The following is a 15978-nucleotide window of genomic DNA, read 5'->3' on the forward strand; positions in this document are numbered from 1 at the left end:
GGTATTTTTTGACTTAAGTCTTACAAAGGGTGCGTCTTTAAAAGGTTTAATTTATTCATTTGATTGCTGTTACGCAGTACTCAAGAATATTTCACTTATATAACGACGGTCAGCATTATGGTGGGAGGAAACCGCACAGAGCCAGTGGGAAACCCATGACTATCCGCAGGTTGCTGAAATACCTCCAAACGTATGTAGAGGAAACCAGCATGAGCTGGACCCGCATTTATCAGGCAGCTTAAGTCTTACAAGTCTTTAAAAAGCCAAACTCAGAACAGGAAAGAACTCAAACTGTTAGTACATTGCTCTACAGCAAAGAATCAGTGTACAAATTTTAGGCTTTCTGGAGCAAAACATCTTAATTGTAGCTGTGTTTGAATTTTTGCCTTACGTGTTAAGACGTTTGATAGATACGGGTTCTGGTCATGAACTGACAGCTACCGCATTGGTGAATGACTGTTGTGACATTGCGCCGCGTTGGCATGCCAACCACCTGGGCAACGGAGGCCCCCGAAAAAGTTTAAGTCATATACTTCATAAGTATGGTATTATGTTCATTAACCAAAGCCCATTTACTTTAGACAGAGAGATCCCATTTCATATCTCGGCAGATGAGACAGCCATGTTTTAAATGGAATCTGGGAGTATTAGTCACTGTTAGGATACGCAAGTATATGGTGCCAGAAAGCCTAAAGGTTAATGACACCATATAATTGCGTGACCTATTACTGAGTAACCATGTAACGAATTTATCCTGCAAAGATCCATCAATTTAACACAGAAGACCGATGTTGAGGTCAATCGCTTCAGCGTTGTGACCATTGTATTCACAACCCAGCAAAGGGAGATAGCCTACTCAACAGACACATTGGACGTCGCCTGCAGGATTTGGGAATATATCTGTACCCATGAGATCGTTGTTGTCCAATGAAAAGCGTACTATTTTGTCTGATGCGGGATAAGTTAGTATATTACTCCTTTGGGTATTTAAATTCCCAAACTAAACTAAACCAGTGGAAGTGAAGGATGAATGACTTGCGGCCAACACCGGAACTATTGCCTATTTTCTCCTGTCCAGTCATTCAAGAATACACTGCCCCGACTGACACACAATCGGCTGGTAAACAAAGTCAGCCTTTAAGTAAGCCTTGGTATTATCCTACAGAACTGTCACAATGAAAACAATGTATCTGTGCAAACTTATATAGAAAGGAACCTGTAAAGTAGGTCCTGTGTGTATATAGCCTGTTTCTTGGACGAACATTAAACCACACAAATAGACTCCCCAGTGCCCTTACTAACAGCAAGAGCGGGGGAATCTACAAATGTCCTGTGCAAGACAGGATCTGAACCGTCATCTTGTTTCCCTCATGCTTAGGAGTCGTACATTTCACCGCTCCCCAGTCTTCTTAGCCTGATGCTCCATGTCCTTGTCTAAGTCTTAACCCAGACGGCGCAAGACGAAACAATATGTGTTTTAAAGAAAGTTAAGGTTTATTTTAAGTAACAAAATACAAGGATATAAATGCATTTCCTAAATGACTTAAAAATGATATAAAGGTAAATACTGAAATATAGTAACAAGAATGCATGTTGACGTAACTTCTATTCACCTTCCTGAGAAGGCTTCAATATATGTTTAATATGTGAAACTAATAGGTATTAAAACCTAGCACTTCTGTAAGAACTATTTCTAGTCTGCTGGGAACTATCGGGTCAGAGTTTGATACATCGACTGTGCTAACTGAGCGCGCTATATTGCCGTTACCCTTATTACCCCATTTTATCCATATTATGTAATAAAGCAAACTTCTAGGCATATTAGTCGTTGTTTCAGGCAGTGTTTTAGCTAGAACTCATCTTCTCTCCTCCCGTTTTACATCATACTATTTCCCTCAAAAGGACTGCACCTGTCAGACTTGAAGTAAGCAGCCAGATTAGGACGTTCTGATATTCTAACCTTAAAGGCTTTTAGTAGTGGAATATTGCCAAGGGCATTCCATTCCTCGGGAAATTGCGACTCGGTGGCCCGTAGGATGTGGAGCAGCGCTAAGTCAACGTATGTCAGCTTTGTTCCAAAAAGATACCTGCAAAGAAAAGAAAGTCCTTTCATATACTGATTGTTTTGTACCGGGAGCAGCTTTCCAGTGCTTATACTAGCAGTAGCTAGCGGGAATTTCCATTTAGCTCAATTGGCAGAGCGCTGAACTTCGGCTGCAGAGACCCCGAGTCCGAATCCTTGCGTGACCCACGTAGTGAAATCCGTCAAATGGCGCCGTGACCTAACAGGTTCCAAGAAGCGTGGAGCTCTGGGCCTGTGAACGTGGGTGTGTCTTGGGAGAGTGGGGAGGTGTGTGCGGGAGCAGCTTTCCAGTGCTTATACTAGCAATAGCTAGCGGGAATTTCCCTTTAGCTCAGTTGGTAGAGCGCTAGACTTCGGCTGCAGAGGCCCGCGTTCGAATCATTGTGTGACGCAAGTAGTGAAATCCGTCAACCATTACACCTTTAATTAAGGACTAGAGTATACAATATAATATTTCACCTGTACACACTGAGAGAATAACTGAGCTGATCTGGTCATAATGACAGGTTTCTGAATGGAATTAGCTTAATTGTGTAAGTCAGTTAACCGAAACTGCAAGACGCCGAAGTTAGAAAGTGAAGAAAATCATCAGGTACAGACGTGCTGACCTAAAGCATAGTGTCCCCTACAGTAAAAGACCATTTTTAACAGAGTTACTTATTATTCAGGATCTGTATGATGGCCAAAAGCTGTTATCAAAACGTTCTATGTTGCTTCTTGGACGTTGGCAAGATTCAGAAAGGGCAAAAACATTTGGATATTTTAGAAATGTATAATTACAAGCGAAAATTCACAAAATCTTACAAAGGATGTCAAAGAATTGATCAACCCACCAATACTAGCATGTGTGGCATTAATGGTTACATCTGTAATAGAATCTGAAATCTGTAAGGCGTGATTTCCAGGCCATATAGAGGACGAAACTGGTGTTTTTTTCGCTTGTGATACCTACCCTTTCCCACCATCATTTCTGCTTAGTGCTGTTTCAAAATGGTTCAGGAAATTTGGGATTCGATTAGTTGTAAAATGTTTAATGTAGGGTTTCGTTTCCTCTTGTTGAGTAAAATACGATGCCTGCCAGTTGACGCCATGGAAACAGAGTCTTCCTGAAACATGAAACCAAGGTCTCTTATTAAACGTAACATACATTTAAACTAGTCGGGTTTATGTCTTAGTTGAAGCAACCGAAAAGGTTTATAAAACTATTTTAAATGTTAAATAGTTAAAAATATGCATTTAATGTGATTTTTTATCCCATTATATGAACATCTTGCGATTAAAGAAAGTTAGGAAGAAAAAAATGTTATGTATCTTATGATCGAACACATGCCACGACCGAATTGATTGATTGACTGATTGATTGATTGATTGACTGATTGATTGATTGGAGTTTAACGCTGTGCTCAAGATGTTGTCAAGTATATGACGGCCGATGGGTTTATGGTAAGTAAAACCGCCGACCTTCCTCAGCAGGATCCCAGCATGAGACCTTCGGTGTAGTCAAGAGTAGTCTCAGAGAGCCATCGCTTTAACCATCTGAGCCAGTCTTTGCTCAGAAGATCAGAAAAACAATACTGCATAAAAGGCCAGTTAAACTTCATGTGGAGTCCATGAAGTCTACAGATATTTTAGATGACTTCTTTATATTGACGACGACGACGTGCCAAGAAAGTAACCCTAAAACTGATAGAGCGAGAGAGCCTGATGCTACCAAACTGATTTTGATTTCTTTAAGTTTGCAATCTGATGTTAACGTTTATTTCTTCGGCATAAAAGTGGAAACTGCGTACTGTGAGATCATATATATGCTACGTATTATACTGAACTAAAACACACTGAATTCGAAATCAGAATCGCGAATTCGCCGCAAATACTGGCCAGCCCCTGAGCGATTCAAGTCTTGGTGTCTTCGCCGAACCATGACAGAGAGAGCATCACGTTTGGTGTCTTTGGCATGGCCTACTAGTGATGCAGCACTGTAAATATGTCGTCACTGGGGACAATCTGATACAACGAGGACAACTGTGTGACAGGACATATTATAGAGAATCAGATAAATACAAAGAAATATTTGATATATCAAAGTAGACAAACCTTCCGTGATGTAATCGCTGATGGTGGCCATGACTTGCATGGCATGGTACTCATCTGCTTCGTTATCCGGGTACAAACCGTACTTCTTGCCGAGGTACATACAGATGACAGGCATTTGTGAGAGTTGAAACTCACCTGGTGAGAAATGTAAACGGAAGTAAAGCTACAGTGAAACCCAAATTGAAGAGGAATTTACCAGGCAGTAGAAGTTAAGATAGCAGAGTGGCTTTAATTTGGGAAGCATTACCAGAGAGACTGAAAAAACCGCTTCCATTTCATCATAAATAAACAAGTCAGGAGAATTTTTTTTTCATTTTTGAGGCATATTTTATATTTCTTAATCACCCCTCTATTTCACGCGTATTTTCCGTCAAAACACATCATCGATAGACATGCTGAAAACACGGGACCAGCTTAGCGCTACCAGTTCGGGTTCTCCTCCCAACAAAGTTGTAATGACAGCTATCACCACTAATATCACCACTGCAGGCTACTTAGTTTGCGGGCTGACCGCTGGGGCCTAAGAAAAACTGCAGCTTAAAGATATTTTCATGTCCCAAAAAAATGAGAAGATGTTTTCTGTTTTATATGTTAAGCCACATCATATGCTTCATATTAACAAATTAAAACCAAGCGTATTCATTTATTTATTTGATTGGTGTTTTACGCCATACACAAGAATATTTCACTTATACCCAGGGCACTCCGCAATCCGCTGATAACACTGACTGCCACCGTATAAGTGATAAATTCGTAAATATGACGTTAAACGACAGTCCAAATAAATAAACAAATAAGCAAATAAATAAATAAGTAAATAAATAAATAAATATCAACATATTTTTTCCAGGACAGTGTCCGCCACGCCAATTATCTCTTACAACACAGACGTCATCTATTGCTCACGTGTATTTTCTGTGCTAAATCGTGTGAAGCGTGAAAGACTACTTAGAACTCCACACAATATGCTGATGTCAGAAGCAAAGTGACAAGTCTGCTACAAACTGTTTTGTTAAAGCAATGAACAAATGAAGAAAATTAGCAAGAATGTTTTGCTTTCCTTGGAACCCACTCTCAATTCTCAAGTCTTCTTACCGTTCTTGATCATTGGTGGGGCTCTAGTGGGGTACCCCTCTAACTGACCCGAAGTGAAAACTGCTGGAACACCCTTGTTAATCTCTTTATATTTCATTCCCAGTTCTTCAAAAATAAGGCGGATGAACTCAGCTCTGCCCACCACGTTTGGGCCCCAATAATATAACTCCCAGTTGTCTGGCATTTTCCAACTCTGCAACAAAGCAACAGTACCATGATAGACACTGATTTTATTAGTTACATGATGATAGACACTGATTTTATTAGTTACATGATGATAGACACTGATTTTATTAGTTACATGATAATAGACACTGAAATGATTTTATTAGTTACATGATGATAGACAATGATTTTATTAGTTACATGATGATAGACACTGATTTTATTAGTTACATGATAATAGACACTGATTTTATTAGTTACATGATGATAGACACTGATTTTATGTCTATCATAAAATGTTATATGGAAATATGTGGTGTCAAAAAATCTCATATATGAGGGTCACTGACACCATACATGAGATTTTTTTTGTCCTATCAAAGAGTAACCATGTTATGAATTTTTCCCGTAAAAGACCTGTTAGTTAAGCTCAAAAGAACGACGTGTAGGCGAATTGCTTGAGTGACATGGTCATTGTTTTAACAAGCCAACAAGGGGACATAACCTAGTCAGCAGACATATTAAGTCGGCCGCAGGACACGAGAATATACACCTATCACCAACGTGATAAATGTGATTTATTTGATTGGTGTTTTACGCCGCACTCAAGAATATTTCACTTATACGACGGCGGTCTGCATTATGGTAGGAGGAAATCGGGCAGAGCCCGGGGGATGCCCACAACCATCCGCAGGTTGGTGCAGACTTACGGCGGAGAGCCAATCACAATTAAGGGTTACGCTATAACCCATCTTTAGAGGGGAGGCTACTGCCTGATTGTCATCATGCTGTCCAATCTTGTTTAACGCCTTACTCGAGATTATTTCACTTACACGACGACGGCCAACATTATATGGTGAGAGGAAACCGGCCAGAGACCTGTGGAAACCCAAGACCATCCGCATGTTTCTGAAAGACGCTAACCACCACAGCCACGGAAGGCTCGTTTATGTAGTCAGTTAGAATGCTAATTGGCCCGCAGTTTTGTAATGCATATAATTATAATATGTACACAGAGATCCTTCCAGATTTGGGTAAAGGATCGGGATTTGCTGTTAGAAAATCAAAATATTTAAGTTTTAAAAAAAATAACAAACTTTCCTTGATTCACTGTGAGAGGTGAAGTTTTCTGTTTTGTGTATCAAATTCGTGAGGAGGGAGTTACATACACAAAAAAGCCATCCCGACAAAAAATTCAATTGAAAGTGAAAGTCGTTTCATAAAAAGTGCGTGAGACATGTATAAATAACGAAGACAATGTCCCTTCACGCTTCAATAATTGTATAATTAAGTTGCCTAATGAGTCATAATAACATCTTCCACCCTTTCTTAATATGTTCACATACACCGTTCTGATACTGCCGATGGACTAGGTGCGTTAAGCGGACATCTTCCTGAACACGTGTTGTCCCTAACACCTACTGTATGAATCACACTTCGATCTTTTAAATTGTGATGACAGAAAGGCAATGGTTTTGGTCTACATGATAGCGAGAAAACAGAATACTTCAGTATTTAGTTTGTTTCCCCCCCCCCCCCGACCCCCCCGACTTCTCCGCCAAAAGCGAAGCACATATGGCGACAAATTGTGCATGGGGGTCACACGGGTGAATATCGTATACCGTCGCAACGGCAAGATGAACAATCTGAAATACTTTCCACGCTATTAATGTCCCTACATCTGACAGATTTAAAAATATGTCATGTCAAAAAAAAATCATAAAACAGAGAAAACTTGTGATAATATTTAAAATTGAAATGTATAGGCCTACCCTAATTCCGATTTGAAGTTTATTTCAGGTGGTGATGAAATCTTGTACGGCGGGCCTATTTAATGGTGTACATTAATACAGGACTGAGGGACTCCACTAAATGCTGAAGTTCTGTTATGTTCTTCATGCTGTTCAAGTCTATGATGAAATTTGCAATGGTTAAGTGGCTGGTCAACTATATCGACCCATTTTCCACCCAAGTACATGTGTTGTAACAATGTTCAGTTTATGTGGCCACGTGTTTTTATGTATGTACTGAATTATTTATTAAAAGTGAAGGCAGCTCAGCGTTTTGAATAATTCTAGATCATGTTGACAAATTGAATTCAATATCACTGCATGTATATAAGTATTCACATCTATATAAACTGTTAGAAGAAACCCCTATCTGAGGCTAATTTACAATATGTGCAATATCACAGGTTACGTGTGACCTTTCGCGGTTCACTATCGTACTGCCGTGGCTGCGCTGGTTGTAGCCCACTCTCCGCGATCTGGTTGTACTCTCGATGCTGTAGTCGTTTAACTATCAGCATAGTTAGTGTCACTCTTCATGTTGTGTAGTAACATGGCAGATAAACCTGTTTGCGTGTTTATAACCACACAACAGTGCTCTGCATCCTGCATAAATCAAGCCCAAGTGAAGGAAACAAACAACACATGTGATTTAAGATGGACAGGTGTTTGAACGCATATCTCTCGAGTTAACAGCGGAAGACACCAGTCACGACTCACCTGTTACGTTGCTAACAGCTCTGATCTGTCCACACGCACAAACCCCGTTCGCCCCTTGCTTGTCTAAGTGTCCCACTTTTCTTGTCTGCTGGTCCTCTCAGCCTGAAATAACTGGTAGGTTATACATGTATGACTTGGGAAAACTACCGCCGAAAGTTTAAATCTCGCGTACACTGCCAGGGTTACGGTTGGTGACCTAGCGACTTTTTCGGTCTCGTCCTTCACCGTGGTATTGTCAATAGTTTGTCGAGTGCGCCCAGGCATAATTAGAGCGGAACTTCACATGTTTTGTTATTGCCACTCACAGTTGTGTCCCCTTGGAGGCAAATACAGAAAAAGTATATCCCATACTGACTCATAGGATTTAAACCTGAATCTAATTAAAAGCTGTAAACCACAGAGCAAGGCGCTGCGAAGAAATATATAAAAAGTAAACAAACAAAATCCAGTAGTAGGCCTACTATCCATAAATCCATTTAAAAATCGTTAAAAAAGATAAACAATTCCTCTTTAACTACTGAGGTCTCCTTTACGACATTTTCGTATTTTCATTTCTTTCCCTTAAAACGTACATTGTCACTGATAGGCTATATGCATGCATGTGTATGCATTTTCGCACCATGTTACATTTAACCTTAATGATCTGTGCTCTTGGTTGAGTTATAGATTAACCAATTCGTTTATACTGCAGACGAGCAATGACAAAAACTGCAGGTTTTATTACAATGTACTATTTTATTAATGAAGCCTACAGCCTTGCAGTAAGCGGATTTATGTGCCTTGTGTTTTTTCTTTAATTTTATTATCTCAACAATATATTCTGGGTCATGTGATTTTAAATACACACTGTTAAGAGAAAAGGGTCAAATCCACCAGAAAAACTAGGGTCAGATGTGACCCAGATATTCAGGGTATAGACAAGACCAACTCCAAATGCAAGAGTCACTTATCAAACCCTATAATTTTGGGTCAAGCCACCCTTAGATGTAACTCTGTGTTAGGGTAGAAATGTCATATATCAAAATGCTCCTCTTCACCCCCAGAAGACATATGTACCGTCATTTTGTACAATCACACTAAGTTGTGTAAGTAAGAGAGACCACTGTTTGCAACACAACTGAAGAAGAAAAAAAAAACCTAGAAAAACTTAATTAAGCCTTAGTAGATCTACAAGTAGCTACTGGTGTACAAACTTTGCATAAATCTATATGCATAGGGTGTCGTGTTTGCATTGTAAACTAACACATTTGATCCGCAGACCATTATGCTGTGTCATAAAGTTCAAAATTTGAAAAATTCCGTGAAATTTCAATGCTGCAGATCAGAAAGGTTATTGAGGATAAAAAAATGCAAATTAATGTTTTGGGTTTGCCTTATGAAGTGTAAAACTGAAAATGCTAAGTAGATTTAAGTTATGAAAGGAAACTTTATTTTTGTACTTTTGTAATTATTGCGGATAAACATTTCACCCATTATGATGTTAGGTTGAAGGAAAAGCTGTAATCTAGAAACTTGGGAATTTTACTGACTGTATACTATTTTACTGACTATACATTGTTTTACTTTAATTTCTCTTTCCTTTGTCTCAGCTGAAGGAAAATGTGTTTTCATAATTAGGAAGTAAAAGAAAAAAGTTGTTTTGACTATGAATGGAAATAATTATGAACACATGTATGTATGAAAACTCACGGCCATCCGCAGGTTTGCTGACAGAACATTGTTTATAGACCTCAATGTGGTGTGCATGTCTTTACATGCATTCTGGTGCAGAATGTATTGGCACATGAAAAGCTCTGAATTGCATAGAAAAGGAGTAGCACTAAATTTGGATCAAACTGCTAGAAGGCCTCATATAAATATATCTAACTGTTGTAAACCAGCTGAGATTTACAGATAGGCCTACTTTAACCAACGAATTGCACTTACAAACTTACAAATTGATCTATAACTTATACAGCCAATATCTAAATGTTTTGAGGTTGTATTCTGTCAGAAATGAAAGTGAAAACAGGTCTATGAGAGTTACACCAGGTACATCCACCTCGCCTGTAATCACATCCCTCAGCTATAACTTGATCAGGTACACCTTGAATACACTTCAGTTTTTTTACCTACTCTTTCCAGGGTACACCTCCACTGTGGTGTACTTTAGGTATTAATTTGCAAAATTGGCAGATACCTCAGAACGATGAAAAAAAAATTCAGGCGCTAAAAGCATTTGAACTCGGAGGTCCTGAATGAAAGCAGTGTCATTGGTGTATCCAGAATATGTCAACAATGAGACCACGTGTTAAGATTTCACAGTTACAGGGATAGAGAAGTTTGTGGGTCTTGTCATGTTGGGGTAGTCTCCCTTGGGCCATTTGTTCCCGGTTCTGAACCTGTTTGTCATCTTACATAATTTATGAGATTGAGTTGAAAATGAAATAGAGACGCAATCCAAGCAAATATCATTACATCCCCGTTAGTAAATATAACCACTTTCTGAAAACCACGCACATCCTATTCCCAGTTAGGCTTCTCTTTTCTTTTTGAGGAAATCGCCGTTTTGTACATGTTATAACTAAAGTCGCGACAGTCCAATTAGACTTTACTCTCGCCTTGCTGTCTTTTATACATTTGTTTTAAAGTCTTAAATGTTTATACTAATATCTTCTTTATTATATTGGGGCCGTCCGTGGCCGATGGGGTTAGCATGCCTGCTAACACAATGACGCAGGAGCCTCCCAGCAATGCGGTTACTGTGAGGTCTCCAACCGTACGTGGGTAGGTCTGCTAGCAATCTCGTGGTTTTATTCTAGGCCCATTCGTTGAGAATGGGCATTGGTGGTATCCAAGTAGATTACTGTCATACTGAATACGTAGGTAAAGACTATGAGGATACACTGACAATAAACACGTGGGCGTACTTACAGGTAAATAATTTAATTTGTAAAATAAGGGTCGAATTGGTCGAGTCACACCAAAGACCCTAAAAAGAGGGAGTTGTCAGTTCCTAGCTTGGAGTTCAGCATGAAAGGGATACGTTAAACCCCAATCACTTACTCGCTCGCTCACTCTATTTAATGGTGCCGAGTAACCCAAGATTTCAGGATTATGTCACCCTTATTCATGGGTTAGGTCAACCCTAACAGTATGTACAGAGCCCTTATGTTGTTGTTGTAGGCCTACCTAACCTTGGCTTTAGGCACCACCTAAACTGCGACCGCCTCCCTCCAAGTGGTCAAACAATAGATAAATAATAAAATCACGTATCCTTCGCAGCACTGAAAGTATCACTAGCAAAGATATATACATATATATGTGTGTGGGTGGATGTGTATGCAAACGAAGCTGTACAACTTCGAGTCGTTTACCTTTCTGAGTAGCCTAGTGATGTGGCTCGCTGAGGAGCTGTCTGGTATCAGCATGACTGTGGAGATTCCTGCTTAAGTGTTACGTGATTGGTTGGCTGGCAGTGAGTGGTCTTACTAGTTCACATATCCTGGCTCCCGTCTTTAATGGAAGGGGTCAGAGACTTAGGCCGGGATTCCATGTGTACGTAGTGCGTGATGCGTAATGCGTGATTCGTAATGGGTATTTAACACTATGTAGTAAAACAGTATAAGTGATAAACGCGTAGTACGTATTCTCTGGAACGCTAGCAGGACAGTCCGAATACGCAATACGCGTGTATACGGAGACAAGAAGTGGGGAATCGCCAGGAGGTTTCCGATCAGCGGGCCACGTGTTTTTTGCACATGAGTTGTAGAAATGCCTCGCAACTTCATTTCAGATTCAATTCTTGAGAAGCTTATCGAACTTGTCAGGCAAAATCCACCGCTTTATGATGCCTTAAGGAAGTGCTATAAAGATGCACTTAAAAACAGCAACATTTGGGCCTGCATTGCCACCACGCTTCAAGAACATGGAGCCAAAAAGGAAAACACAGGTATAAGCTATATCCAAACATATCTTTTTATTGTTTTCACATACTTGAATTATATGCAGTTGATACATTTATGCATGTAACATACTTTTTTCCAATTAATAGGTGATTTCTGGAAAACGAGATGGAGAACACTGTGAGATACGTAGGTGCGGAAAAAGAGAGAAATGAAAGTAAAGAGAAGTGGATCTTGCGCTGCTAAAGGGAAAAGATGGAAGTTCATGGACATCATGCAGTTCCTAGATGGCTTCACAGAGGAACATAGGTACAATTTTAATCAGAGAAGATAATGTACATTCTGCTTATTGTAATTATATCTACCATTATGTTGATGTGCGGGAGAATATTTAACGTCATATTATAATTCTTTTCTCCAGCACCGAAAGCAACTTGGCTGTTGAGTCTCAAGAAACCGAAGACAACAAGCCTGAGGATTCCCCTCATGGTTCTGGCGACAGTGATGAAGACGAATTCAGCGACTCTGGATTTCCAGATGAGGAAGACAGGTCTTCAAGGTTTGTGGTATATTATTCTGTAAACTGTCCTCTTTGAATATACTGTCCTTGCCATGGCAGACAGTTAACAGAAAAGTATTGTGTGAAGACTTCTCGTATTCGACCTGCATCGATTGCAGGCCTATGTCCAAATCGTCTGAGGTTCTGGAGACCTTCACATGTTGCCTCTTCTCCGTATGCTTGTTGTAGTACATAAATCTGTGCAGGAGTACTCTGTTGCTGTAACATGTTATGTAAGACGCATGTTGCTTTGACAACAGATTTAGCTTTTGAAGGATTTGTGGCAATTTTGGTGTGATATACCCTCCAACGACAAGCAAGAATCCCAAAAGCACTTTCTACAATGCGACGATCTCTGCTTAATCTGTAGTTAAATATCCTCTGGTCAGCTGTGCAGTTCTTTCCTGGAAATTGTCTAAGGAGGTTTTTTTGTAGAGGGAAGGCTTCACTTCCTACGATTACATAGGGCACAGGTCCAAGGTGCTGTGCATCTGGAAGTGGAGTATCGGGAGGCAAGTTTAACTTTCTTTCCGCGAATGCTTTCCCAAGACTTGAATGAACAAAATACCCCCATCACCGTTTCGTCCATAAGACCCTATGTCTATGTAGATAAACTGGAGATTGGCATCAACTAGTGCCAATAAAACCATAGAGAATGTGTTCTTGTAATTGTAATACAAAGATCTGGCGCTTTCATAACAACGTGCTTGCCGTCAATGACCCTTATCAGATTAGGGAAATTCCACGTGTGTTGGAAGTTTTCTGCAATTACCCTCCACTCGTTGCTCGTTTTGGGTGGTACCAAGTACAAATCCTTCATTTTGTCCCAAATTACGTCACAGACCTCTGCCACAATATTTGCGACAGTTGTTGCACCGAGACGAAAACTATATGCCAGTGATCTAAACGTTTCTCCTGTTGCCATATATCTGTAAGAAAAGCAAATATTTTAAATGTTATAATTTTCAGTACTTTATTTATGTTTTGCAGCATCCGCGTACTACCAAAGAGTGCATCATCCACGCCATCTCTCGCGGTTCACTCTACATCTTTATCTACAAGGACTTCGTCTCCATCCCCTTCTTTTACAACATCGTCTACTCCAAGAACAAGCACACAGAGGAACAGAAAGAAAAGAAACAGCGATGATACAGACATTGAAAAAGCTATCATTGATCTTTGTACCAGTACTAAGCAGAGGCGGGAAAATGAAAGGATGAGGATGAATTGTTCTTACAATCCTTTTACTATAGACTAAAAAATCTACCCAAAGATATTAAGGGAGTAGTGCAGCTCCAGATGGCTCAGATATTCTTCAATGCAGAAAATACACATCTTCCCCCGCAACCAATCATGCCTCTGCCTCGACAGTATGCTCAGTCCTCACACACCCACATGAACCCACCCCCTCCTGTATACCGAGAGTACTCCAGTGAGATGGCGGGATCTGACACATCTGACATTGTGGCCATGGCTATGCAAGAACTCCATTAATTTGTTAAAGTGACTTTTCGAGTCAACACTGATAAACTGACAATAGACCAGGTATGTTCACTGGGATATTTTTGTTTTCGAATCAACACTGATAAACTCACAATGGACCAGGTATGTTCATTGGGATATTTTTATTTTCGAATCAAGACTGATAAACTGATAATGGACCAGGTATGTTCATTGTGATAATTTTATTTTGATAATTTCTTTTAATTTCTTCATGCTAGTTTTTCTCAGAATGAGTGTTTATTTTATATTTCTCATAGTAATAAAAGAATGGTTTACAAAATTTACCAGTTCCTGTATACTCGTCTTTTATTTACCTCAAACAAACTGCCAGCCGTTCCTTTGGATCAATTGCTTTTCTGGTCATGCTTTTTTTTCCAGGCTTGGTCCAACCAAAAACAATACATGTTGAAATTGCTCTTTAGTTAAACGAAAATATCGTTGGAATTGTTCTGAGTCAAGCTCTAAGTCCTTCATAAGATGATGATAACATCCAAACTGTTCTCGTCCTCTTAGTATATCGTGAATCCACCATCTATGTCTTCTCTTTTCCTTCTTTTTCTTTAAATAACAATATACTAATCCAACAATTAGCACAACATCTTCGTCAATCTCAAGTTCTCTCTGAAGACTCTTGCACTTCGACATGGCCATTTCTCTCTTGTGCAAAAAAGGTCAAACTAGATAAAAATGCGCACTGTATACGTCACTCACGCTGCAGTCACGTACACATGGAAAATGACAACATGCGTCACGCTTTACGCAACACGCATTACGTAACAAGCATTGCGTGCGAATACGTACACATGAAATCCCGGCCTAACGAGCGTTTTTGTAAAACTGAGAGAGATTTTGCTCCGCGATCTTGTGCAAGCAAGTACGCCTAGTAGCTTAGTGGCTGGAACTTTGTTGAATGTGGGGAAATTTTGGTGGAAAGTTTTGTGTTTTGCCTAACATTTTTATAGGTCACAACGTACAGATCGCTGGTTCCCTCCCTCTTACGTCAGAGGGCTCTAATCGCTTCAAGGTACGCAGAAGGCGTCAAGTGGAGGGAACCAGCCAAAGAAACAAACTGGTGGTACGGTGGAACGTTTTTACCTTGAGCGTTAGATGAGTGCGAACTTGAAACTCCCCTTACGCTGACACATTTAGGCGTCTTTGTAACACGATCGAGTGGAGCACGCTTCATACATATGCATTACTGGCGAGTGACATTTGTTAACCCAAGCGCAGGCCGTTGGATGAATGATTACGGCTTAACACCATTTCTGCGTTTTCTCTTTCTGACGTTCAGTACGATTTTGTTATATACGGTAAAACATATGTTTAAGGGCGTAGAAATGATTAGGCCTGTATATACACAAAAACACAATCAGCATTTTTGTAACATAGTATACCTTTTCAGGGGCGTAGCGTCGATCTTGACCGGGGGGTGGGGGCGATTTGACAAGAGCGGAAGGACTATCACAGTCTATTAGACGAGGGTGCAGGGGCCGCCTAGAAGAGAGAATCTGAGTGATTTCGAAGTGTTTCGAATGCAGATTTGGCCAATGTGTACACATTTATTTTCACATTAAAAAAAAACAAAAACAACTCAAGTTCAGCTTAGATGGGGTTGAAAACAGGCTGTCCCTGAATATATAGTATTTATTGGCATGGCTTCCAAGGTTACACACAGTACAAGTAAAACTGCGGCGTCTGTCCACCAGACGGAAATGTCTACTGCTGCCTGCGCGGTACGATTCAAGAGAAGTAATTTTGCAAAACACCCCGTCTTCCACCGGGAACAATATGGAATGGTTCACATAACAGAACATGTCTAAATAGGCCTATATACTATGTAGTAAATTGGTACGAAATTGAAATATTGGTCTATATAGGCTACAGCAAATATCTGTGGAATAAATGCTAATAGCTAGGTAAGAAATATAGGCTAAAATAATTCTTTCGTCGACTTGAGCAGAATTCCATACGATAGGAACATTGATATACATACGTACACGCGCATATATATATGTGTACATGTACATGCATATACATGTATATACATAGGACAAGGAGTATACGTAGGACACAGAACGAGGACATAGA

The 15978-nt window shown here is 39.9% G+C and overlaps 1 protein-coding gene across 1 annotated transcript; it reads right to left on the bottom strand.

Annotated features, from left to right (window-relative positions):
- Window positions 1-1473: 1473 nt before the first annotated feature.
- Window positions 1474-8158, bottom strand: LOC135477984 (glutathione S-transferase P 2-like). The gene is made up of 5 exons (XM_064758219.1): window positions 7945-8158; window positions 5273-5465; window positions 4178-4312; window positions 3036-3189; window positions 1474-2087 (listed from the first exon to the last, which is right to left on the bottom strand). The coding sequence occupies exons 2-5, from the start codon at window positions 5454-5456 to the stop codon at window positions 1877-1879; spliced, it is 684 nt and encodes a 227-aa protein (XP_064614289.1). The 5' UTR covers window positions 5457-5465; window positions 7945-8158; the 3' UTR covers window positions 1474-1876.
- Between the last annotated feature and the right edge of the window lie 7820 nt (window positions 8159-15978).

Source organism: Liolophura sinensis, chromosome 11, assembly GCF_032854445.1.
Source record: "Liolophura sinensis isolate JHLJ2023 chromosome 11, CUHK_Ljap_v2, whole genome shotgun sequence".
In the NCBI taxonomy this organism is placed as follows: Eukaryota; Metazoa; Mollusca; class Polyplacophora; order Chitonida; family Chitonidae; genus Liolophura; species Liolophura sinensis.

Coding starts and splice junctions, on each gene's coding strand:
- LOC135477984 (XM_064758219.1), bottom strand. CDS start 5,456: ATGCCAGACAACTGGGAGTTATATTATTGGGGCCCAAACGTGGTGGGC. Junction 4,313..5,272: donor CCCACCAATGATCAAGAACG/GTAAGAAGACTT, acceptor ATTTCTCACCAG/GTGAGTTTCAACTCTCACAA. Junction 2,088..3,035: donor AGAAATGATGGTGGGAAAGG/GTAGGTATCACA, acceptor TTTTCTTTGCAG/GTATCTTTTTGGAACAAAGC.